Source organism: Cryptomeria japonica, chromosome 10, assembly GCF_030272615.1.
Source record: "Cryptomeria japonica chromosome 10, Sugi_1.0, whole genome shotgun sequence".
Classification (NCBI taxonomy): Eukaryota; Viridiplantae; Streptophyta; class Pinopsida; order Cupressales; family Cupressaceae; genus Cryptomeria; species Cryptomeria japonica.
In genome coordinates, this window is record NC_081414.1 from 876,769,855 (window position 1) to 876,796,591 (window position 26,737).

The following is a 26,737-nucleotide window of genomic DNA, read 5'->3' on the forward strand; positions in this document are numbered from 1 at the left end:
CAATAATTAACTTTTACATGTTAACTTGGAATTTCCTCGATCACATAATCGAGCAATTTACAGTCCACACGAAATGCACCAAACAATACGGAGTTGGATCACAATATTGTCAAAAGCTTTTACGTGATACAATACAGAATCCCCAATCACAGTACAGATCTATATGCAATAAATTCCACTTGTATTGGAACAATAAGCTGTATCATGATCCCAGCACTGGCTGTCCTAAGAAAGGAATTTCCTGATATTACCTGAAAAATTATAGTTACAGCATTATGACTACTCTATCCTTAATCTAAAAATGACATAATTATCTTCATTTCCTTCAAAATTTAACACAACTTATCGTGGAAAAATTGGCAATTAAAAACAATAAAATACAGTCCATTATCTCAAGCTATCCCACGACTTCATGGTACAGATGCTTGCAGTGCACACCATTCACTCGATGATGAATATGTGAGAAAAAAACCCTGCACAATTGAATAGGAATGTTAATGTAACATGACATGACAGAGTAAATGAAAGTATGTTTGCATGTCACCAATCTGACCCTAGGGTAGGGCATTTCTTATGTCCTGCTGTCCACCCATTGTCTACTTACCATGTTATCAACTATGGGAAATACACTAAACTCCCTTCTCCGCAAGGAAGAACTCTACTAGGATCATCTGTCTGACAAAAGGCTAAACTCTAGAGCATTTTTTGGCTATTTGCATCCAAAAAATTAAATGTTTGATGGTCTCTGGAAAGGTCCACAATGCATGGGAGAATGGTCACTTCCTTTATATACTAAGTTACACGGCAGATACAAAACTCAATAAAAATTACAAAGACTGGAATTTCAATACAAAGTCTTCAATTTCGTCATCAAGACAACATACATACAAAGCCCAAGCTTCTCTCTCTACTTTTTTCTTCAGGTTTTACTCGAAATCTGAGCTCTGTCATGCAGCAGTTTTGCTAGTTCAAGCTATGTACATATTCAGAACTTCTATCAGCCATACAATAATGAAATATAAAGACCCTACCTATTGAAAAATTAAAAGCGTGACACCTGCAATATAAGATATACTCTAATTCTCAATGAATACCAATGAATACCAAGAAAGTAATATACTCCAATTCCCAATACAAATGGCATCTTTTTTTTGCCTATGTTTGAAGCACCTTTCTGATTGACCCTATTTTACACTTACAAGAAAAATCAAGCAGTTTCATTTGAAATATGCTCGATTTAATAAGTACAGTTATCATATTATACTCTCAACTATTTTCAGGTCCTGAATAAAATACATAGCCAGTGGCTCTCCCACCCATCTTGCATTTATAGAGGTTTTACACAGGCTCAGTAGACAATTTCTCCCAAGGACTGCAATAGTGATTTGCATTTGTCTATTTGCTTCTCCTGCAGGATACACTGATTAGCATTGCCATATGCTTCAGATGTCCTGGACAGCTATAATAGACCATTAATCATATTCTTTGTCCCCACCGTGCAGTATTTATCTTTTGCTCAATTGGCACCATGCTTTTGCTCATAAGCTGTACTTGATCATCAACAGAAGTAACTACTGAAAGGTCACCAACTGCAGCATCCATATCAGATGCTATACATGAACTTCCATACACATGTCCATAGGGCCTATTACAATCCTTATCTGAAGAGTCATCCCACCGAGACCTCTTCCTCTTTCTTTCTTCGACAAAACTAGGTCCCTCAACACTATTAATACATTTTACATTAAGTAAATCAGTGTTGCCCTTTTTCCCAATGTCACCCAATGATGTTGCCGCAATCCTAACAGATGGGTGCATCTGGAGATGCTTACCCCTCATTGTTTCCTCGGAATCAACTGCTATAGATTTTGACACCAAATATTCACGTTCCTTCTTAGTTTCAGGTGCAATCACATTAGGCACTGACTTTGGATATGTGGAACCTTGATTCTCATTTGCAATCATGGCATCACTTTCAGTTTTCATATTACATGGGTCAGTATTGCAAGGAGAATTTGATGCTTGACCTGCAGAATTGCCATAGTCAGGCTGATGCCAGGAAGAAATTAGTGCTGTGAAATATCCACTAAATATTTCCTACAATGACTGCCTTTTAGTAGGCATTTGCACCTTCCAAAAACCGACAAAAAATAGTCTTTCTATTTGTTGTCCATACCTTGAGAAGGGCTGATGTCATTTGAAGCCGATGCTGTCATTGTTTTGCTTTGTTCATAAAGCTCCAGCATTTGATTGCTAACATCTTCACAGAAGTAAAAGAATGCAATCAACAGATAGCAAAACTAAACTTTCTTCAAATATGCATGAAATCAAATGAATATAACCATCTGCAGTCGCCCAAAATTAGTGTTTCCAATCATTCAAATATATGTCAACTAATAAAATTATGTGAATTTTTTCATAAGAAAATCATATTTGGACATATCTGACTTGCTCCTACCATACAAAAATGCCCTAAGATAATAAAACCTAGTCAACCTTCAAGCTGGCGAGGAGTCACGTCAAACTCCTGCCACCAAGGCCTCTCTCTATCTGATGGCAGTTTAACTCTCAGAAACTTGGCAGCAAGAAAAATGGCACCAGCAGCAATATGCTGGGGCTTGAACTGGAGGCACAGAGTTGTAATCAGTCTGCAAAGCATACAGCAATTTTCTAATTTTCCACACAAATCTTTAAGTTGCATACAATTTGAAGAGCATCAAATTTAAATACTGTAGTTAAAATCACATATACAGTACTGATTATTTACTCACCCATCGTTAACAAAATTCCAAGCTACTTGTGCTAATGAATTTTGGGCCACTTTAAATATCTTGATAGCTGTTACAAGATGCTTATATGGATGTTGTATATTTAGATCAAAACCCAGTGTAGCAAGGACAACACGCTCTGCCATTATCACCAATTCTTTCTGCTTTTCATAACATTCCTGAAAACCAATATCTTTTATCAGGTACCACTCGTTTAAAAAATATACAATATTGCTAACAATAACTAGGCATTTATCTACTATAGCAATAATCAAATAAATGCATTAGATCTTACGAGATCTGTTCAGATCATTAACTATTTTGAGATCTGTTCAGAGAAGTGCAATGAAGCATTCATCTACTCAAAATAATCAAAACAAAGAAACTATATATTATGGTGTTTGTTTTTTAACTTTAATTGTTAGATCATTTGAGGTCTGTTGAGAAAAGGCAACACAAGGCTTTCATTGTAACAAGATGCAGAAAAATGCATCTAGAGAAAGATTGAAACTATAAGCAGTAAGCACAATACCCAAACTACAGCATCATACCTTTTGCTTGATGCGCTCAGAAGCAGCTGGGTCCCTCTTGTGTCGAATTTCATATGCCAGTACTGTCACCTTCAGAATGGTTTTAGGAGTCTCCTCCACCTTACCAGCAAGGAATACACACGCAGTGGCAATTGTCTATCCAACAACGCAAAAATATCTAGTCAATACAAAAGTCTATTGCGTGTTTAATAACCACAGAAACAACATTCTGATCCAGTCCTCAAACAGAACAAACACTTCAGATCATTAGACGAGAAAATTCTCAGTAAAAGCCCAAGAAGTAATATACAGTAGCTGATGTCCTCTTACAGAACTCTGATGTAGAAAATTTTCTGTCCACAGCTACACACAAAAGCAGAATACTTATGTTTCATCCCCCTTAGAATAGTAAAAATTGGCATGTTGAACAGTGATGAGAAGAGCCAGTTATACTGTTATAACCATTAAAACTTATTATATAACAGGTTTTATCTTTTCTGTTTGCTTCAGACTTTAAGCCAGACCAGGATGCCTAGTAATAAATGAGAAACCAGCCTTCTAAAAGTGTTTTGCTTCAGAATGCCAAGAAAATTGAGGCTTCTGAGGTTTAAAATGTGGCCAAGCAAGACATTTTCTTTCAAACAAACATACAATTCTGCCACAAGGGTAAGAGATTATGCATCATAGATGTTTTACACGCCTGTGAAGATAAGCAAGAAAAAAATTTAAGAAGATAAGTAGAAAACAGAATGGCAATGGCAAGTTAAATATGGTCTGAACCAACCAACCTATGTTAATCATACGGGTGTCCTTGGTTATGTCACTAAAATCATCCACCAAACACTCGAGTTCTTTATAATAGTGTAATAGATATTATTACATCATTCTCTGCAGGTGAAATTCCATGAATTATGTTAGTTAAAATTCAAGTTAAACTAATTAATTATTATATTGAAGTCACCTTATATGCAAAAGGCAGTTTGGTCAGATGAATTCTAATAAATAAACACACATTGACCATAAATGGTAACATGTGTCAGAAAAGATTTTAAATGAAGAACTTACGGCCACCCAAAATGAACAACTAAACTTTTGGCAATTAAAGGAATTAATAATTAATTTGAAGTAAGCAATTCACTTGCTCAGACAAAATCCTAACAAATTCAATTAAGCTACAAAATGAAGTTCACGTGCTTTAATTCTATTCTGACAAACAAAAACAAACAGCATCAGCTGAAACTTCAAACAAGTATCTTACTACCAAAAAATGCCTGCTGTTTGGAAACATTAAACAGTGAGCAAGAAGTAAATTTGTCATGACTAACAAAATTAGAGTTAAAGGACCACAATACTTACATATCTATCATGGTCATGATGTGAATGCCGCAAGTAAAATCGGTGACAAAACACAATAGCTGATGCAATAGCAACTTGAGGCCTGAAACATACATATATAATCAACATCGAGCCCATCACGCAAATGAAAATCATAAACCAAATAATTTCACATTAACTCATCATGATAGGATAACAATACTGAAGATATAAAAAACCAGAAAAAAAAAATCCCATTATAGAAAAAGCCTAATTATATATTCAAATGGTCAAAATATATATTCTGGGGTTCTGGTAATGAGGTTTAAATTGATACAATAATCAAGTATTTAATGCACTATCTAAACTAATAATTCAAAAACAACAATTTCAAGAGTAACGAAATAATGTAAAAAGCTGCCTTAAAGAGAGGATAAATTCTTACAAGATCTAGACACTTGAAAGAAATTGCAAAGAGCATAGTACCAATCTATTACGCTTTACAGAAAGATAACATTACAAAAAATATATTTGACTCAAAATAGAACAGAAGAAAAAAATCAAGAGCAAGACACTTCAATAATTATATTTTGATGTTACGCACATACATATCCTGAATCTCTTAACTATCATGCTGCAAACATACCACTCTCAAAATAAATTCATAATGTGCTTTGCACTCCATGTGTGAGTAATTTTCCAGAGCCAACATAGAAATGTGAATCTATTAGCAACCATATAGAAAATTCTGCCCTTAAAATACAAAGACTAATATTCCCTTTAATAGTTCTAGCCTCTAGGTACAGAACTTTCCAAGTGTTACCAGGGACTGTATACTCAAGGTTTTCAGGCATTCCCTATAGTGGTGACATCCCGAAAGTGAAGGTGCATGGATAAAACATCATCCCATAGACCCCCCATGATGGCCCATGCCTGGGACAGCCTTGCACATGCAGGGATCTCTTAGCCATAAAACATGATGTAAACAGACTAGTAGCAAAGCAAATGCATAAAGTAGTTTTCCATTTCGACTTGTGAGTCATTTACCACGGCCAATGTAAAATGAATCTGTTTGCAACAGGATCCAGAAAACTGTAAACTGGAAATGCAAAGATTTATATTCTACAAAACCCAGGGACGCGTCCCCTACCTGAAAACCCCCGTCCCAGTCCCGGGGACGTTTCGGGGACTTGGGGACGGCCAGGGGACATCCCCGAAACGGGGGGACGGCTTCCCTAGCTGTGGGGGATGTCCGTACGTCCCGGGGACGGCTGGGGACGGATTGGGGATGTCCCAACCGTCCCGGGGACGGCCAGACATCCCCCACATCTAGGGCTAGGGAAAAATATTAAAATAAAAAAAGTCGTATTTTCAATTTTTTTTTAATGATGTTTTTTGCGTATAAATATCTCATGAAGGGTTTTTTGCCAATAGAAAAATAACCCCCGACGCCTATATAAAATAATAAAAGTATTTTTGGCCTCGCGGGGCGCTGCCCCTCGACCCCGCCCTGTATCGCGACAGGGAGCACGCAAGGGGCGCTGCCTCTTGACCCCAAGTTGGGGGCGCTGCCCCCAAACCCCTGTCGAAAAATATAGGGGGGAACTGCGCTGATGGAAGTAGTGAAAATTTAACCTGTGAGTCTGATTAGGCTCCATTATGTATTTTATTTCTTTAATATCTATTATGATACGCATATTGACAATGTGAATGAATTGAAATTCTGAATTATGAGTGCATATTGAGTATTGAGTCTATTGATAATGTTGTATGTTCGATGTTTGCATTCTAAAATGTTTTCATAGTATCATACACATGCTATATCCATGTTTTCATATGAATATAATGTATAGATGCATGCTTTATCCATGTTTTCATATGAACATATGGAATTTTCCTATATATTTTAAATTTTCCCTATATTTTATACAGACGTCCCCTTTGCCGTCCCCCCCCCCCCCAATTTGGCAAAAAAATTTGCCGTCCCAGAAACTCGTCCCCCCATCCCGGAAACTTGGGGTAACGTAGTTTATATTCCTTCTTACTATTATTGGAACCCAGTTTTCCAAGTGTTCCCAGGGACAAATCCTCAAGTTTGGAGAAATCCCAAGAGTGGTGAGAAATCCCCAGGGAATGTAAAAGCATGAATCTGTTTGCAACAGGATCCAGAAAACTGTAAACTGAAAATGCAAAGATTTATATTTCTTCTTACTATTATTGGAACCGAGTTTTTCCAAGTGTTCCCAGGTACAAATCCTCAAGTCATCTGCATCCAGACCCCGATAGGGACTATATGCAGAGATGTCAGTAAAAGCCCAGGGGCATCCAACATCCTTAAAAAACTATGTTACCCCAAGTTTCCGGGACGGGGACGGTAGGGGACGGGGGTACGCATTTCTGGGACGGTGATTTTTTTTGTCAATTTTGGTGATGGCTAGGGGATGGCAAAGGGGATGACTATATAAAAATAGGAAAAATTAAAATATATAGGGAAACTTAAAATATTCATATGAAAACATGGCCAAAGCATGCACATGTACATTATAGAACCTTAACATATAAGAACTAGCAGAGTTCTTATGCCAAATTTGTGTTAAATTGAGAGTCAAAGTCAAATTGCATATAGAATTCATTATCAAAATTCTGTCAATATGCAGAATTTATGGGGACGTCCCCTAGGAGTCCCCTATCCCCGGGACGGGAATGCCTAAAAAGAAATACCGGGGACGCAAAATAGAGATATTAACAAAAAAGCAACAAACTCTGAAAAGAAGATATGGTTCATTAGCACAAAAGGTGGAGAAATCAGATGAACAAAACTCCCCCCCATTATCTGACCTTAGAGTAACAATCTGAGAACCTGATTCTTTCTCAACTAAGGCCTTATTCTGCTGAAATGTACTGAACACATCTGATTTATTCTTCAGAAACTACAACCACGTTTTTCTACTGAAATCATCAACAAAGAGAGTGTTCATTAGTCCACATATATCAACGTGAACCAATTGAAGTACCTTGGAAGCTCGCCAAGAATCACCATCGGAGAATGTTGTCTAATGCTAATTCCCAGCCCGACTAGCTCTACAAATTCCATGATTTTGACTTTGGGTTTCAGGTAGGCAAGCAACCCAACCCTCCCGAGATAACTGAGAGAGTTAGTGCACATTCAAATGCCAATAACGTTGATGCCAAATATTGCTGATGGAAGAACTTCTGGCTGCCATGGTGAGCTCCTGAGAATCATCTGAATCAACAAGTCTATAAAGACCATGATCCTCAAAGTCCCATAACGACTATAGTGTGAGTCTCCCTATCAACAATGCTACAAGTGAGGGAATTGAAAACAATATCCACTTGGGGACAATGCCTCATGATCTGGCTAATTGAGAGAAGATTAAGTTCCATGCCTCGCACATAGTATACATCGAGAAATATCAAATTTTTCCCTCCACAGTGAATCTGTATGTTGCCCTTACCGACAACAGTATACTCCACTCCTCCTCCACAGATCACTGAATCAGAGAATGATTCAAATTTTGTGAACCAATCCTGACGATGAGTAAAATGCTCAGAAGCCCCTGAATCTATATACCAAGCAGAAGATTTCACTAGATCTGCAGTTCTTTTGACCATAAAGGCGTAAAAGGCAAATTCTTTCTAATCAGAGTGCTCTGCAACATTTGCTTTGGGTTGAGACCCTCCCTTCTTCTTTTGCTCAGAATCCAATCAATTGTGACAGTTGGCCTTCATGTGACCATACTTGTCACAATAGTTACACTGAACATTCTTTTTAGTCTTGCTATCCTGAGAAGAACCTGAGCCCTTTGGCCGAGAAGAATCACCTTTCCCTTTGTCCTTACCAGAAAGAAAAAAATGGCACAATTCCCAAGGCAACAGAAACTAGCACAAATTCAAATATAGGTGCAGAAGAGAAAAAAACCAACGTAGAATGAGTATAAACATTAGGGCATAGGAATAATGCAGAACCCAAAAAAAATTGTCAGTGCAGAAAGAAAAAATGCAAACAGGGCAAGTTTCACAAAATGCCCAAAATATTGTTTGATTTTTTTATATACTCTAGCCACTCGCAGAAAATACAGAGGGTTAAGAGAAAACCCTAAGCGGCCAAAAATAAAGAGGGTTAAAAGAAAACCCTAAGATGCGATGCAGAAAGGAAGCAGTCGCAATTTTAGGGCATAAACCTTAGGGCATAGGAATCATGCCCGTGTAGCTTCGTCGCATGCAAGAAAACGAAAAAAATTAATCCCTTCCATCGGAGAGATAGAAGAACATGCAGCAAACACAGACCCAAACAGTAGAAGATTGCACGGATTCTGGAAGGGTCACACACACCAGAGGCCAATAAAGGGCATCACGGATCGAAGGTAAACAAGTGCAGGTTGCAGAAAATAGAAACCAAAAAAATATATGAACAAACAAACCCGCACAGAAGAAAGAATGAATCGTGGGCTTAGCCACCCACGAATTTTAACCTTCAAAAAAAAATTCAACGGGCCTGAAAATCTTAACGACTTTGAAAAATTTTAGGAAAAAATTTCAAATTTTTTATTTCAGCTCTGATACCATATTATGGTAATTGTATTCATTGATTAACAAATGAGTCTAAGCTCATTATAAAAGAAAAAAAAAAAAAGAAGTTTCTAAAAGAAACTAACTGAAACAACTGAAACAAATACATAAATAGAAACTAACTAACTAACTAAACTAAAAATGACCATTAATAGACTACATAACATTCTAACAAGAAGGCACAATAATTCCTCTTTGTTTAGGTTGAAATAACAAAGGCAACATTTTGTCCCTATTTTTATGAAGATTTCAGCATTTTTCAGTTCCTCACATTTTTCGTAATTGTATCCTGAGCAATTGAATTAAATTAATACTTTTGGTTTGCTGAGACAATCATGATTCAAAGAAATGCTACTATGGTTACTGAAGATGAATGGATGAATGGACTTCTGACACATGTACACTGTCACTGCACCTTATTGCATACCACTTGATTCTAGTTCTAATATCTAGTAGATCCCTTTAATGATAATATATCAAGACTGGCATTCATATATATGTTTTTACTCCTTTAATGAAGTAATACAGCCTACTGCTCTTTTTTCGTCTGATGTGTGGCAACAGGTTTTATCATCTTCAAAAATAGCAACTGCAGAAATAGTCCCAGAATTTGCTCAAGATTGTTTAGAATCTCATAGCAGCAAAAATTGTTTGGGGAAAAAATAGGCAAACCAAAAGTATAAGATTCTTTGAAAAAATTGGGGTTTAAACAAGAAAAAATCATGGAAAAACAAATTAAAAAAATGTATAATAATATAATATTGTGATAAAATAATTCTAATACAATAATATAATAATCATATCCTGTTATTGTATTATATTAATACATTACATTGATAACACTATATTACATTAATATAATATTACAATATTATATCACCTGTTAAATCCCCCATGGGTTAATCCATCCTCCAACAAAGACAGCAATGTTGACTGGATAAAACCAGAAGAGGAATGGGTTAAAATTAATTTTGATGGGCCTTTAGAGTAGGATGTGTGGCTCGAGATTGGCTGAGAAACATTTTGGCTATTGGAGCTCCGAGGCTTGAGAATGGAACTAACAATGAAGCGGAGGTCAAAACAGCTTTGCTTGCAGTAAACTTCGTGAGCAAATTATCAATTTCCTATCTGCATCTAGAAGGGGATTCACAAATTATAATCAATGCAATAATAAGTGTTCAGTCACAAGTTTGGAAAATTTATATATATATTTAACTAATAAAAGCCAAATTAATTCTTTTCAAGGAGTTCAAAATCTCTCACGTATACAAGTGGAAATGGGGTGGCAGACATATTATCGAAGTGGGCATCTGCATTAAATTCTGACAAAATCTCTCACGTATACAAGTGGAAATGGGGTGGCGGACATATTATCGAAGTGGACATCTGCATTAAATTCTGATTCCAAGTGGGTAGTGTCAGAGGACTTCCAAGGAGTGAGTATTGATGGAGATTTAGTAAGGGGGATTGGTGGGAGTTTTAAGGCATTCGAAGTGTGTGATGCAATTCATTTGGTGTTTGTGATGAGGGAATTTCTTAGGCTTGCTTTACCTGAAAATGTTTGCCGTGTCCAGGTGAAGTGCACTGATTTCATGGACGCAAATTTTAGTCTAAGGATGAAAAAGATACAAATTGCCTTTATGGGGAAGAATACAAATGAAAGGTTGAAGAATGTCTTCTCCACTGACGACTCGATGTTTCTACTGATGATTAAGATGATGTTAAGAGGAGTGTATGGCCTCTAAATACAAACACAAAACAAATGCTAGCATCGCGTCCATAGTCTTTGTGCGGTGTCTGGAACTAGGGAGCAAAGTTGATGCCCAATGGTTTATGAATGTGTGTGAGAGGTCTACGGTGCTATGGTCTAGGGGCTTTCATAGGCATTGATTTCCCTAAAGAGGGTTTTAAACCCAGAGGGGGCGACTATCTCCATGTTGCAAAATTCATTCCACCAGTGCAGTCATTTCTACATTGGAGTGCAACAGAAGACAAAGAGAGCAGGAGAGCACAACCTTTGGTGGGGTGGAGCCACCTCTCAAGGATTATTTGAAGGAGCAAAAAGTTGAGTTGCAATCAGACAGGACCAACATAGGAGTGGAGCAAGAAGAGGTTGAAATTCACCAAGGATGGCTACTGGAAGGGGCAATAAGATTGAAAAGTAGGGTTTTTGTCAAAATTGTTTGGCCTATTTAGATCTTTCATCATAATTACTGTATATTAGGCTATAGTTGGCAACAAGCCCCTCTAAAAACTGCAGGCATTATGCTGTTTTGTATATTTTCGGGGTTATTAAGGGATTCCATATATTGATGGTGATGAATCTATGTTTTGTAAAAATGGAGTTAATCTGGGGAATATAAATATACATGCTCAAATCAGTGGTAAAAGCCACATACTCAATTTTTTGTATTATCTTTTGAAAAAACTCAATTTTTTGTATTTATCTTTTGAAAATCAATAGTGTTGGAATTCAAAGTGGTGGCTCTTGGGCTTCCATTGTGGCTTCTAAGTTGATGTGAGTTAAATAAGTGGCTTGTTATGTTAGTTGAATATGTAGATTGGGGAGGAGGTCCCCCTTGTGACCTCTCGTGGACTCGAGCAAGGCTAAAAATCTTGAAGTTTACCGATCAAAAACAATAATAAAATAATTATAACATAATATTATATTGATATATTATAATTATATTGTATATTATCCTATCTTAATACGTTAAATTATATTAATATATAGTTATTAATTTTAATTTGTTTATTATATTACTGTATTCTATTAATATAAGATCATACGATTATATGATTATTAATTATTAATATACTATATTATTTTAATATATTTATTATAATGCACTTGGGGACGAAACCTTTTGTATCATTATAGTCAAAAATAAGTGAGGCGAGCAAAGGCAAGGGTTTCAATTGAGCAAACCAAAAAGGTATTGAGGATAGCGACTTGATCAAAGAGCAATTGGAGGACGTGCAAAAGATTGGCAATTTGTTTGTGAAAGCATATCTTAGTTCTTCCCTAGGCAAGGATGAGAAGAAGTGTGCTAAGATTGCGGGAAAGAATGTGAATCTTTTTATTGTGGAGGGTGCATTGGACATTGTCATTCCGAACTATTTACTCAGCTCAAAGGTGGAACACCTGAAACATATTGTTGTGATTCCCAATTTTGTTAATATCAAGCCCTATTTGATCAAGATCAAAATATGGTGTGAACAACACTAGAAGGGACCCATCCCTACTATCAACTGTTTGCCTTAACGATTTTGTCAAATGGTTTTTCCTATAAAGGTAGAGAGGGATTTTGTTTTGAAGGGTGGTCCCTGGTTTATGTGTGTTGTTGGGCTCTACATGCAAGCCTATAAATATCCCCTTTTGGGGGATACTTAAATCTTGTCCTAGAACCACAAGTTCAATTAAAATAAGATATATATTTCATTAATATACAAACTTACAAATTAACAATTTCCTTTCCAAGATAAACTTTGGTTTAGACCCTACAATTATGTTAGTCAACATTTGAAATGTAATTGATAAGGCCAATTATTTCAATAAGGATTAGGGTTCCAATAACAAAGATGCATATATAATCACTAGCACTAATAATCGAATGGTATAATATATTCAAATCATGTAATATCTATTGAACTCTCTAAAAAAAGTAAGCAATTAATATCACATACTTAAATAGGGTGCCCAAAGGTTCTTCGTCACAATTAAGCCCAAGAGTGTGAAACGTCTAACCATGACAATTGAAACCCTTGGCCTCAAATGTGGTAGGAACTCTCTCCTATCCAACATGGGGTGGTGTGCTTACATTGTGGGAACCAGTTTGCTACCTCTCCATAACATGTCTCCTTTCTGACCCATACATGATTACTTCTAGGCTATAGTTCACTTCCCACAATCAATCATGGTAGGGACTAGAAAGAACAGTATGATAGTACGCTCAAAGATTACTCGTCACAACTAAGCCCAAGAGTGTGGAACATCTAACCAGGACAATTCGACCACTTGGGCTCACAAGTGTTAGGAACTCTCTCCCATCCAACATGGGATAGTGTTCTTACATTGTGGGAACATGTTTGCTACCTCTCCCTTGTTAATTTTCGGATCAGACTGTTAAATTTAGATAGCAATGACAGAAAATCAACACAAATAACACACAGAACACAAGGGTACCCTGGGAAAACCTCCCTCTTGGAGGTGAAAAACCCAGCAACAAATTCTCAGTTTGTATTATGTCAAAATCAGTAGAAGTCTTACAACTTTGCTACACACTTAAAGCAATATAATCAACAGATAATAATCTGAATTAGATCACACAGTGATCTGAATAACACTCAGACTTATCTGAAGGATTCCTGCTGTAGGTGATTGCTGATCAGACACAGAAATGCAGATCCTTCGCTTGGTACGAGGACAGATTGCTATGGTGATTCGCTAGACATGAAGATGATTTATTGCATCAAAAGACACCTTCGCTATCCCTGAGAGAGAGTTCGCTGTCCTTGGATCAGGTCACTTGTTGAAGGTATAAGGTCACTTAATTTCAAAATCTCCCTTGGTTAGAATAAATATCCCATGAATGAATTGCCAAAATGAACCCCAATGACCTCTTATTTATACCACATGCGCAGCCTTTCACTAACGGGTTGCGTCTCCTCAAACAAGTCAGCCAAGGATGAAATAATAATGTTATTTAATTTGATATTTGCATCCAAAAAGGGGCACCTATCCCATGAGGTCGGCCAGCAAAGAAGCTAAAGTAAACATGGAGCTTGAGTTAGATGGCAAATTCTTGCAATGCTTGAGCACAATAAGTATAAGGCTGACGATGCGAATGCAAGCTTAGCCGATGACAAAGAGAATGGATGGAGCATCGCCACAAAAACTAAAAAAGTTTGGTGGTAAGATTTATCTCTTTGTAGATGCAAGGTGTTGGGGGGTTAAACGAAAGCCCACAAAGTCAAGTCCAAGGCTCTAGAGGATTCAGAGAATGGTTCTCAAGTCTTGATGAGAAAGTTTGTCACATCTAGAGACGAGCACCCCCCTGTAGCAAGTAATCAATGAAGGTGCTCAATTGGAATATTAGAGGTCTCAATGGCCATGAGAAGCATCATTATATGAAACAATTGATCAAGATATTGGCTCCAAACCTAGTGCTAATTCAAGAAACTAAGGTGGATGTTGGATGATGAGAGGTTTAAGGAGACGTTGCATAGGATATGTAAGTGTGGGGAAGGGGTGGCCCAGAGTGTGACAGGCTCTATCGAACAACTGCCCATTACATGGAATAACAACAATATTTCAAGATCAGTTGTTGAGGCTAAGCAATTTTGTCTATCTATGAGATGTAAGGATGTGAGAAATGGCAGTCAAACAATTGTTTTGAACTACCTCCATTCCTTTAGGATGTTTCATCCTCAAGACAGCTCAGTTGTTGGGGCTGATTTTGATGCCAGCTTGGCACTGGAGGATAAAGAAGGAGGTAGGCTGCAAGGCAGCCATGGGACTATCAATACACGAGATAGAGCGATGATCTTGCCCTAGTAGATATTAGACCGAAATTTGAATGGTTCACACAGAGGAATAAGAGGTTGAACGCTAATAATATTTTGAGCAGGTTGGATCGTTTCTTCCTTAAGTCTGAGTGGTCGATGGATCTAGAAGGGTTCTCTTGTTTGTGGGTTCTGATCATTCACCCATTTCTTTATCCTTGATTCGATCCAACAAACCAAAAGGTATCCCTTTCAAGATGGAGGCTTTCTGATATGAGCACCCTTCCTTTGATAATTTGGTTAGAGGATGGTGGAGTAATGAGGTTAGAGGCTGCAAGAGATATATTATAGTGAAGAAAATGCATGGAGTCAAAAGGAGGGCTAGGGGATGTAACAAGAAGGATATGGGCAGCTTGTGTGTCAAGAAGAGTAAGGTAGAAATCAAGCTGAAGGATATTGAGGGTGTCATCTCTAAGTATGGGTACACTCAAGACTCCAAGGAAATGGAGGTTAAGCTTTTGAAAGACTATGATAGACTGCTTAGAATGGAAAAGATCTGCTAGCTGCAAAAATCTAGGGTCAAATGGATCAGGGAAGGTGATAGTAATAGGCGTTTTCCAGCTGTCCACTAAGATTAGGAGGCAACTTTAACAAAATTTTGAAAATCCGTAATTTGGAGAGTGCAATGATTGAGAATATTGAAGCTATCAGAAGTGAAGGTTTAGGTATTTTCATGACACTCAGGTTCTCTTTTAGAGATACTTCTCTGTTCAAGGTGAAATGATTGAATGCATTCCCAACCTAATTTTGGATGGCTCAAAATGAAGCCCTTCTATCTCCCTTCACTATGGAAGTGATTAAGATTACTGCTTTTTCTTTAGGTGCTAGGAAGGCTCTTGGGTCGAATGGCATCCAAGAAAAAAAAAATTCAAAGATTTTGAAATTTTGTGGGTGAAGATGTCTAGAGGGCAGCGCAGGAATGTAGATTATGAAGAGCAGTTTCAAAGTCTTGGAACTCAACTTTCATAGCCTCGATCCCCAAGGTTTAGGTATTTTCATGACACTTGGGTTCTCTTTTAGAGATCCACTTCTCTGTTGAAGGGGAAATGATTGAATGCATTCCCAACCTAATTTTGGATGGCTCAAAATGAAGCCCTTCTATCTCCCTTCACTATGGAAGTGATTAAGATTACTGCTTTTTCTTTAGGTGCTAGGAAGGCTCTTGGGCCGAATGGCATCCAAGAAAAAAAAAATTCAAAGATTTTGAAATTTTGTGGTTGAAGATGTCTAGAGGGCAGCGGAGGAATGTAGATTATGAAGAGCAGTTTCAAAGTCTTGGAACTCAACTTTCATAGCCTCGATCCCCAAGGTTAAGGATCCCATTACCTTTCATCAATATAGACCTATTGCGCTATGCAATGACATGTACAAGGTGATCTCCAAAGCTAGCTTCTCAGTTGAAGGTATGTTTGAACAACATTATTTCTGAAGAACAAAGTGGGTTTCTAAAGGATAGGCAGACTTTAAATGGTATTATCATAACCCATGAGGCGATCCACTCGGTCCAAAGCAAGAAAAGAGATGGGATGACCATCAAGCTGGATATGAACAAAGCCTGTGACAAGGTTCAATACGATTTCTTGATTAAGGTTATGAAGAAGTTTGGCTTTAGTGAGTCTTGGTGCCGATGGGTTTATAGCTGCATTTCTACCCTTCTTATGTTGTCTTGGTGAATTGAGTTCCTACTGATTTCTTTTGTGCCAAGGAAGGCCTGCATTTCTACCCCTTCTTATGTTGTCTTGCTGAACGGAGTTCCTACTGATTTCTTATGTTGTCCTGGTTTTAATGAGTCTTGGTGCCAAAGGGTTTATAACTGCATTTCTACCCCTTCTTATGTTGTCTTGGTGAACAAAATTCCCACTGATTTTTTTTGTGCCAAGAAGGGACTGTCCCCTTTGCTCTTTCTCCTTGTTGCAAAGGTCTTGGGCAGAAATTTGAAGGAGGAGATGGGGGAAGGCAACTTGAAAGGTTTGCATATCTCAAAAGGAACAAGAAATATCTCCCATTTGCAGTTTGTAGACAGCACTCTTCCTTTTGGAGCAGCAAAGGCCAAAGAGGACTGCACTTTTAAAAAGCTTTTGAGCAAGTATGAGGCTGCGGCTGGGCAAACAGTTGACATCTCAAAATCTAGGATTTTATTTTTAAAAAAGGGGTGTTTGGAAAGATTAAAGATTCAGAGGGTCCTTGGGTATGAAACTGATATCCTCTCAAGTAAGTACTTGGGAAAAACTTTGATCAACAAAATATCTTCCAAAAGAAAATGGAGTATGTAACTAATAGATTGCAGGCGATGCTAGCCTACTGGAAAGGCACATGGCTCTCCTTGGCTGGCAGAATTGCCCTTATAAAGGCTCCTCTGACAGCTGTGCTGGTTTACACTGTCTGTTTTTCAAATTTCCAACAAGGTGGCTAAATACCTGGAAAAAGTGAAAAGATGCTTCTTATGGAGGGATGTGCAAGGAGCAATTTAAGTATAACTTGGTCAAGTGGGATGAGGTGTGCAGGGAGGTTATGAAGGGTGGGCTAGGCATCAGAAAGAGCAAGGATATGAATCAAGCTTTGGGTACTAAATTGATTTGGAGAATTTATAATGAGAAAGACAAGCTCTAAAGTAGGGTCTTACAGGCCGAATATCTACATAACAAAGTGGACAATTTATTCTCTTGCAAGGAAGGGTCAAGTATTTGAAATTTTCTTAAGACTTGTTGTCACTTCTTGAGCCTGTACATGATTTGTAGGTTGGGAAGGGGTGATATGATTAAATTTTGGAGGGCCTGCTGGTTGGAGAGCAAAGCATTAATGTTCCAACCTTCGTACATTTCTTTAATGACACATTTTTGAAGCAATGGAGAGTGTATGGGTTAAAGACTACATCGAGGGTCACCTTCCTTTCAGATCTTGGAAGAGGTTAAATGCCCCTGTGAAAGAGCTACAATCTATTAGTGTGAGAGGCCAAAGATGACAAGCTAGATTGAAATGGGTATGACAGTGATGCTGTAACAGTCCAGGGTGTTTTTAATTCCCACTGTTCTAAAGTGACTTCCAAAGGGAATCAAAAAAATATGGAGTGAGTTTTGCATCCCAAAAATGAATTGCTTGGAAGAGAGCCTTGACATGGGACAGGCTTCAGCTGATGGACAAAGCTGGTCCTTCTCGTTGTGTCACGTGCAAATTTGGTTCACCGTGAAGAGGCCTAGCAAATTTGGTGTCACTTTTGGGCAAAACGGAGCTTAGAGTGGGTGATCTTGAAGGATGTGGCCGGCCTGCTGGAGCCTTGGGTTACCAAGATTGTAAGCCAGGGCCTACAGTTGATCTGGGATGTCGCACCAGCAGTCCTTGTGTGGACAATTTGGACTGAAAGAAACTGTTGACTTTTCAGAGATGAAGAGTAGAGTCTGGACAGACTATGGGATAGAGCGGTTGGCATTATTCGAGAATTAGGGGATATTCACAGGAAAGGTCTGGACAGCTATTGATGTGGAAAAAAAATTGATGTGCACAAGACCTGCAACCACCGCTTTATGTGATAAGTATATAGCCCATCTATTCAAACAATTTTTCCCCAAGTTTAAAGGAAAAACATTTGAAAAAAAAAAAATATGCTGCAATACATCATTCAGGTAAATGATACAAGTAGAAAAAAATGAAACCTATACACAACTTGATAATTTGACAGTCAATTAATCCGAGGATCATTGACAAGCATCTGTCAGTATCGTATTTAACTTATTCATCAAGTTCAATATACAAACTAGTTACAAAGTAGCATGCAAAATATAATGGCTCATCTAACTCATTGTCAAATGCAAATCCCAAAACATACTCCTCATCACAGGAACTGCCAGACTCATCTAACTTCTGAAACTGAAACCAAACCTATTGTGATCCTCCTCAATCTGAATTGAATCCTTGCAGCCTACATCCCACTGTGCTGCTGGACTCTCCCTGTCCTCAATCATCTTGACCCACCTTAGAGTTAATGTAGAATAGCATGTTTCTTTTCTGTTGTTTAATGTCCTTTTTTATTTGGTACTGTCTCAAACCATAGTGTTACCCTGAAGTCTCACTTTTAGGGCTCAAGGAGCAAGGATGGCAGGGTGCATTTCCTTTTGGGCAAAATGGGGCTTAGAGGGGGTGATCTTTAAGTATGTGACCACACTGATTAAGTCTTGAGTTCCCAAGATTGTGAGCCCGGGGCCCACAGATGATCTGGGATGTTGCACCAGCGGTCCTTGTGTGGACAATTTGGACTGAAAGAAACTGTCAGATTTTCATAGATGAAGAGTGGACTGTGGACAGACAGGCATAGAGTGGTTGGCATTATTGAAGAGTTATGGGATATTCACAGGAAAGATAATTGGGCTCTAAACAGCTATTAATGTGGAAAAAAGATTTATGTGCACAAGACTTGCAACTACCCCTTCATTTACAACAAAAAGCAACTTGTTAGGTATATACTATATAGCCTATCTATTCATACACTTTTTCCCCAAGTTTAAAGGACACATTTTTAGGTATGCCAAAAAAATTCCAGAACTTAAAAGATGGCATGATGACGATGAAAGAATTATATAAAAAAAAAAGTTTGAAAAAAACCTGAGAAACACTCAAAAATTCTACAATATATCATTCAGGTAAAAGATACAAGTAGAAGAAAATGAAACCTATACAAAATTTGATAATTTGACAATCAATTGTTCCCAGGATCAATGACTATCATCTGTAAGTATAGCATGTTCATCAAGTTCAATATACATAGTAAAAACTAATCACAAAGTAGCATGCAAAATAGAATGGCTCATCTAACTCATTGTCAAATGCAAATGCCAAAACATACACCTCGTCACTGAAACTGCCAGACTCATCTAACTTCTGAAACTGAAACCAGACCAATCCTGATCCTCAATCTGAATTGAATCCTTGCAGCCTATGATCCACTGTGCTGATAGACTCTCCCTGTGCTCAGTCGTCTTAAACCACCTTAGAGCTAGTGAAGAATAGCATGTTTCTTTTCTGTTGTTTAATGTCCTTTTTGTTATTACTGTCTCAAACCATAGGGTCACCCTGAAGTCTCCCTTTTGGGGTTCAAGGACCAGGGATTGCAGGACCATTCCCTCTGTGTCCCATTGTCCCCAATGGCAATCCCAGACACAGGTCCAGGACCAAGGAGGTATCCATGTGCACTCATGCTTTCCAACCACAATCTATCAGACTTTACAATGTACACCTAAAGAGAAGTACAATTTAAATTTGAAAATGATGGATTGAGATCAACTGGCATAAGACATACATACAAAAACAAAATTTTACATGATAAATAGACAAAAAGAAAATCTAATTTTAGAGCTAAAAGCTAAGTTACCAATCTGGGTTCAGATTCAGGTCCAATTTCAGGTTTGTGTTTCCTGCTTCAGTTCGCAGATTCACTCCAAAAAAAATTTAAGGCACACAAACATCACCTTCTTTCAATACCAATTCCCCTTGTATTCTCAAAATGTTTATATTTAATATTTTAAAACAATAAAAAAAAAAATCTATATGTAATACTTTTATATGTAAACTACATTTCTCGATTAATAAATAAAAGCATATACAGTGATATGCTTTAAAATTTTAAATATATAATATTTTATATAAAAGCTGCTGATGCTCCAAATTTCCATCAGTATCGCATAATAATAAATTAAGTTAAAATTCACGCTTCATTCCATTATTTAATGGTTTAACTTACCAAGAGATGGAAGGATCTTAGGATTGTGATTACCATAGCATAAAATAAAATATATGCATCCTTCCAAACAATATATTGATAATCTTAAAACATAAGCATAGAATAAATCAAGTTATAAGCATCATTGCAAGTTTACAAATGTAAAAGGTGCAGATTCAATCAAGGAGCTTGGAGTGCATTCCAGTGAGCTTGATGTGCATTCCATCAATGCTCAGGGTGCATGTACACCGCCCCATACAATATTTTTGACAAAGGAAATTTGCACAGATTTAACCCATTGAAACACTCAGCCAAATAAAGATCAAAAGAAAGCTAAAATACTCACATTAGCCCTTCCTTCCATTTAAAATTGTAGCTAAGAACGAAAAGCTGGGTTTATCATGTGGATTGAAACTTTCAACCATGGGTAGGAACTGTATAAGGATGATTTGCCGGCCGAGAGGCACAGCATGAGAGGACAAGGGATGTATTAAGATATATAAAAAATTTAAAACAGAGCCAAACAGGGACACCATCTTGAGATCAAGAAGACTCAAAATGCACAACCCAATCCCACAAACTTTAATATCTCAAATAATAAGCAAGACAAAACAATGCCAGCAATGTAATAGAATCTAATGCAGTTCAGGCCATCTTTGAGAATGACATCCAATGTCAAAATGATTGCAAAAAAAAAGGTGGTCAATTAATATATTCAACTCAACTAAGCAGACTCAATCTATCAATCCTGTCAGTAAATGTCCTGTGAAGAATGTAGCAACTTTCTTTTCATCCAGAAATAAATGAATTTACACCTCAATATCCATTTCCAAGTTTCAATACCTATGATGGGAAACATTGTCCACTTAGCACTAAGATAATATATGGCTAGCACTATCATACCTATACAACTCACTCATCATTAATGAACATGCGGTGAGCTTCTGGGAAAAACTAAGCATATCTGATTGTTTATAAACAGTTCGAATCAAACTTTGTTACCCATCTATTGGTATGAAGGCATAAAATGATAGACCATTGCATGTTGGTCTAGTATTAACTTGTAATGCCAAAAGGGCACAGAAAACAAGAAAGAGAACAAATATGGATGGAGAATACATTCAAATTAATAAAATGAGAAATTCAAAAAGCTTAAATAAAGTGAAATTCAAAAAGGTTAAAACTGGAAAAAATGGAAAGGATTCCAGAAGAAAAAAGGTTGAGAAAGGCAGGGTGTGAAAGAAAACAGAAATGAAATAAGCGATACATTACAGAGAAAAAGAAGATGAAGAAGAAAATGGGATGGGAAGAAGAAAATGGGATAGAATAATGGAATCAAAGAACGAATGCAACAGGTATAAAAAGAACAGAGAATAGCAAGGAACAGACAACACCAGACCACCAGAATTTATTTGGGTTGCAAGTTGCAACTATAATGTTTAAGGGAATTTAAGATCAGTGGTTAAATTGAGAATCTAACCCTCATCTCTGTTAACAATATGTGGATGTTTATTATTCTCAAATGCTTGTAATAGTTGCTATTTTTCACGAGGCCTTTGTGGTTTCAATACAGATATGGTGTCAAGTCTTGGAAGGGTGGTAGAGAAGGGCACATTTTCCAACGAATTCAACCCCAACATCAGTTCCATGTTCCTTGATGATAGAGCCAATTGTACAGAAAATTCTGCTGATATATGGAGTACCACATGAAAATTCAACTTTATAGACTCCTAATTTGTGAAGCCATGGTCTTTGATCCTCAAGGTAGGGAACAGATAATTATACTTCCTACACTCTAAATGAGGACACCATACCTGATTCTTAATTAAGATGATATGGTGCTCTGGTCCTACCTCTGATCTAACTCTTCCCATTCTTGTTCACTCATAGATATCTTCCTTTTTCTTAAACCTGTTGCATACCATATTTTCTTTTTTCTTCTTGTCCTTTCACACCCTTGGCTTCTTCATCCTCTATTTCTTCCTAGTGCCTCCTTCCTTTCGTTTCTCTTTTCTTGTACACCCTGCCCTCCCCAACTTTCTTGTTCTCCATTTCCTTTTTCCTTTTTAAACCTTTCTGCATTTTATTTTATTTTTTTTATTTAAACTTCTGCTCTCCTCATCTTTTTATTGCAGTCTCCACCTATTTTTGTTCTCTCATCTTGTTTTCTGTGCAGTTTTGTAACTCAAGTTTATATGACACTAAAATATAATTATTTTGTCATTTTAAATACACATTTTTCCAGAAGCTTAATACAGGCACTTTTTCTGTCAAATCCATATGACTGGTAGCCCCTTCACATCTGGGATACCAGCGAATATCCTGAGTACCACTATATATACATAGGTTTCTTCATCTTCTTTTCTTCCTGTTGCCTCCCTCCTTTCATTTCTATTTCTTATGCAGCTTGCCTTTGCTAACTCTCTTGTTCTTAAATCCTTTCCTTTCTTGATCTTCATTTTAAACCTTTTTGCAGTTCATTATTTATTTAAGCTTTTGCTGTCCTCATCTTATTAATTTTTTATTTATTTATTTGTAATGTCCACCCATTTTTGTTCCCTTGCCTTGTTTTATGTGCACTTTTGGCATCTCAAGCTTATAAACTAGTAAAATTATTGCAACACAGGTAACATAACATCTAATATGACATCAAGGGTGCTAAATAAATATTAATTAGAAAACTTGTCACAACAGATAAGTTCAAAATGCTATATGGTGAGAGGAATTGATTATTAGTATAAAGAGCAATAACAAGTATGAATAAACTAATGAACTTATCAATGTGAGAACCTAATGGTAGTAGACTCATAATTTGTACAGATCATTCATTATAATAAAACGCGTAACATTAGCACTTACAGAGAGAGCCCAACACCAACATCTTTAATAAAACTGCAGTAGGATTTCCGCAAGTTACTTTCCTTCTTTGCATCAATGCCATGTTTTCTCGAAGGAGAAAATTCATCAATCTCCTCCCTTGTAAAGTACCACCCATCTCCTAAACCTTCAGCTTCCATCTTCTTAGATTAAAGATATGTAAGATTGATTGAGAAAGCAAGCACCCGAAATTCAAATTCTACTCTTCCTGCAAATAAATCAAGATACTAAATAACAGATATCCCAACACCAGAAAATAGCATAAAACAAATAAATAAACAACCTCGACTCTGCAAAGCCTACATTCCAACATCGATAAAAGCAATAAATCACAGCCAGTTACCAAATTCCAAAAAATCGAACACGCAGTTCTTACATAATCCTATTTCAGCAACCCAAAACTCCAGTCAGACAAAATCACAGCTGTTCTGACCCTGAGCTCTAACATTCTAGAGAGTAACAGATTACAGTCATTCTTATAAAACAATTCCCGCTCTAGAAGCTTCAATCGTAACATCGATTTTATAAACAATAATTTACAGCTATTCTTCAACCCTAATAGCCTGCAACCGTAGACTCGCATCCATCTCATTGAAGCGAGTCAAAATTGATTGAAAACAAGTGAGCATTGCAGCAACAGTTTCAAAGATCAAGCCTAACCAAGTAAGGCGCAACAGCCCATACCAAAGTAACAAAACAAGCATAGTATAGATAACTTACAGCATGACCCAAACCCCACATACAAGAGAAGACATATACAATTTTCACGAAAGAAAATAAAAATTCGCTCGATCTTTAAAACCAAACCCTAAATCCGAATCTGCATTAGACGAAAGTCATCCTCTAATGTTAAATACGAGCGGCCGAATCCACATTGTATCCCACCCATGACTTCAGCACTGCATACAGACTGCTCGAATCTAAACCAGTTGCAGCAACACTTACATTTTCCAACAATCAAGCCGAACGAACTTCAAACAAAACTCGAACATAACAACAAATAAGCGATCCAAGTAACTTACAAATGAAATCGTTGAAAGCTGAAACGGGCACGAAATCACCCGAAAAAACCCTGTATACACCCTGCAATTCTCCTGTATAGGAGAATTATTTCAGGCTTCAAAGAAGCTTCTCACCATTTGTTAAAACCCTTGCACTTGCCAAGTCTCTGCGCTTTTCCTTTACTTGTGTGTTAAGCAAACAAGTATATGAAATAAAAACTATCCCGGCGTGGGATACTCAATGTATATATGTTTAGGGCTTCGTTAAGTTAACAAAAACATTGCTAACCCAGATAATTGGTATAAAGATAGTTGAGTCGACACTTGGTCTAGTAATCGTGGTTTATAAAAAAGTCGATGCCCGGCGTCTTTTCCGATCGGTAAATTCTGTGCCGCCATCTTTTCGGAGTGGAATTTAGGCTATGGTCTCGTGGAGGGCCGACGATGCCTCCTATACGTCCCCATGGTGTTTTTTTATTTTATGTTTTCCGAAAAGGTAAGTGTTGTTAGTGCGGTAGCTCTCTTTCTATTAACAAAAATGAAAATAATTATAATATTTTGTGCCTGTTGTACATCAATTTATCAATACATTCATACATACTATTCATATGGGATGGAGAAAACAGATCTCTAATATGATGTACATCAATTATCTAAGGGGTGGGGAAAACAAATCTCTATTGTTGCTTAAGTGAACTATAAAATCTTTAAGATTCTTTTTTTCAATCTCTTGCTTAAACAATTTAATTCTCGATATGCACAGTACTAGCATCAAATATCTTAGTAATAGAACCGGCTATCAAATGCACAACAATGAAATGGATGGTGCCCATAACATTATCGTATCCCATGGTTAATTAGATTGAATTTTATGAAGGGGGTTTCAAAATCTATTTTGAATGAGTATTTGTCCAATGAATTTTAAAAAAACATGTTACGTAATTAATTAGAATCTTTCCTTCATTAAGTGTAGCCCTTGTTTCTTAGTTTGAAAATTTGAGGAGGCACATTTGGGTAGGGCTAGAAATTGCACTACCAGCTTTAACTTTTTCCCTACCACATTGTTAATCATTTGAGGGTTTTAAATTTTCATCAATAATTTTTTTATTTTTTTTTATATTATATTGAAATGAATACGCAATTTGTGAGATTGTCAACTTCTATAAATTTTGAAGCTTTAACTTTTAAACCTAAAGCACACTATAAAATTTATGGGTCAATTTGTTTTTAAAAAAATCCTTAAAATATTAGCATTACCTATTGAATCTTTCTAGGAATCCCCCATCCATGGACCTCACCCTTAGGTTGGGGTCTCATGGGGAGCTTCAGCTTCTATTTTCAAGGAACAAGAGGTCCCATGAAGAAGGAAAAAATTGCTATGAGATCACTCGGAATCTTTTCCTAAAAATAGTAGCTCCTAGTTTTTAGGATTGTTATTTGAGCAAGTGAAAAATGGGGAGGGGCTAGAAATTGCCCCACCAACTTAGGATTTTATTTGTCACTAGTCAATCCTCTGAGTTTAGATTCCCTCCAAAAAAAGATGATTCTCAATTGGAAAAAAAAATGGTGGAAGATTATGTTTATTTACTTGTTTTTATCTTTGTATAGACAATACATTCCATCGACATTAAACGGACTAAAGAAGAGCAACAACAAACAAAGGTATTATATCTATGCATGTTTCAATTTTAAAATTTATTTAATGTATTCATACTATTTTGAGCATTGATCTCTATATTCATTTTGTAATCATTTTATATCTATAAATTGTAATCACTTTGAAACATTGTCATTTGCAATTTTCACACTAAACATTTTTGTCTATGTTCATCTTGGGATGTTTGTGTATGATTTTATTTTTTCATCTAATTTAAAATGTTTTTTTGAACCTTCTATATCACTCAAAAACTTGGCTTCTTTCAGTTGGTCTTTCTTGCAATGGTAAAAATACTTTGGTATTTGATGATATTGTTGGTGTTATCCTAAGCGAGGAAATGTGCAGGAAAAGCACAGGTGAGACTCCAACATCATCAGGTAGTGTTTTGAATGTGGAGAACAGAGGAAGATCAAAGGAAAGAGGAAAAGGCCTTTGGAATGAGAAGTCATGAGGGAAGTCAAAAAAAAGACGCTCTCAAACTAGAGGAAAGAAAGATTGCTGGTACTGCGGAAAGCCTGGTCATCTAAAGAAAGACTGTTGGTCTCGGAAAAACAAAGAAGGAGACAAAAATGAAAATGACAATAAGGAAGCTAATATTTCAAGTAATACTTTACAAGATGCTTTAATCTTCTGTTTGGATAATGTTAATGATTCCTGGGTAATAGATTCTGGGGCTTCATTTCATGCTACACCCCATAGAAAATATTTTCTAGATTATGTTCAAG

At 36.9% G+C, this 26,737-nt stretch overlaps 1 protein-coding gene across 1 annotated transcript; it reads right to left on the bottom strand.

Annotated features, from left to right (window-relative positions):
* Nucleotides 1–1,072: 1,072 nt before the first annotated feature.
* Nucleotides 1,073–24,623, bottom strand: LOC131065025 (cyclin-T1-4). The gene is made up of 8 exons (XM_057999389.2): nt 24,377–24,623; nt 23,337–23,562; nt 4,655–4,736; nt 3,320–3,454; nt 2,772–2,947; nt 2,497–2,648; nt 2,177–2,260; nt 1,073–2,027 (listed from the first exon to the last, which is right to left on the bottom strand). Exons 2-8 carry the CDS (start codon nt 23,492–23,494, stop codon nt 1,477–1,479), a joined length of 1,338 nt encoding a protein of 445 aa, XP_057855372.2. The 5' UTR covers nt 23,495–23,562; nt 24,377–24,623; the 3' UTR covers nt 1,073–1,476.
* Between the last annotated feature and the right edge of the window lie 2,114 nt (nt 24,624–26,737).

Excerpts from the sequence above, each read along its gene's own strand:
- LOC131065025 (XM_057999389.2), bottom strand. The coding sequence starts at position 23,494 with ATGGAAGCTGAAGGTTTAGGAGATGGGTGGTACTTTACAAGGGAGGAG. Across the intron at positions 2,649-2,771 it reads TGGAATTTTGTTAACGATGG|ACTGATTACAACTCTGTGCC; the intron begins GTGAGTAAATAA and ends TATGCTTTGCAG. Across the intron at positions 2,261-2,496 it reads GACTCCTCGCCAGCTTGAAG|ATGTTAGCAATCAAATGCTG; the intron begins GTTGACTAGGTT and ends ACTTCTGTGAAG.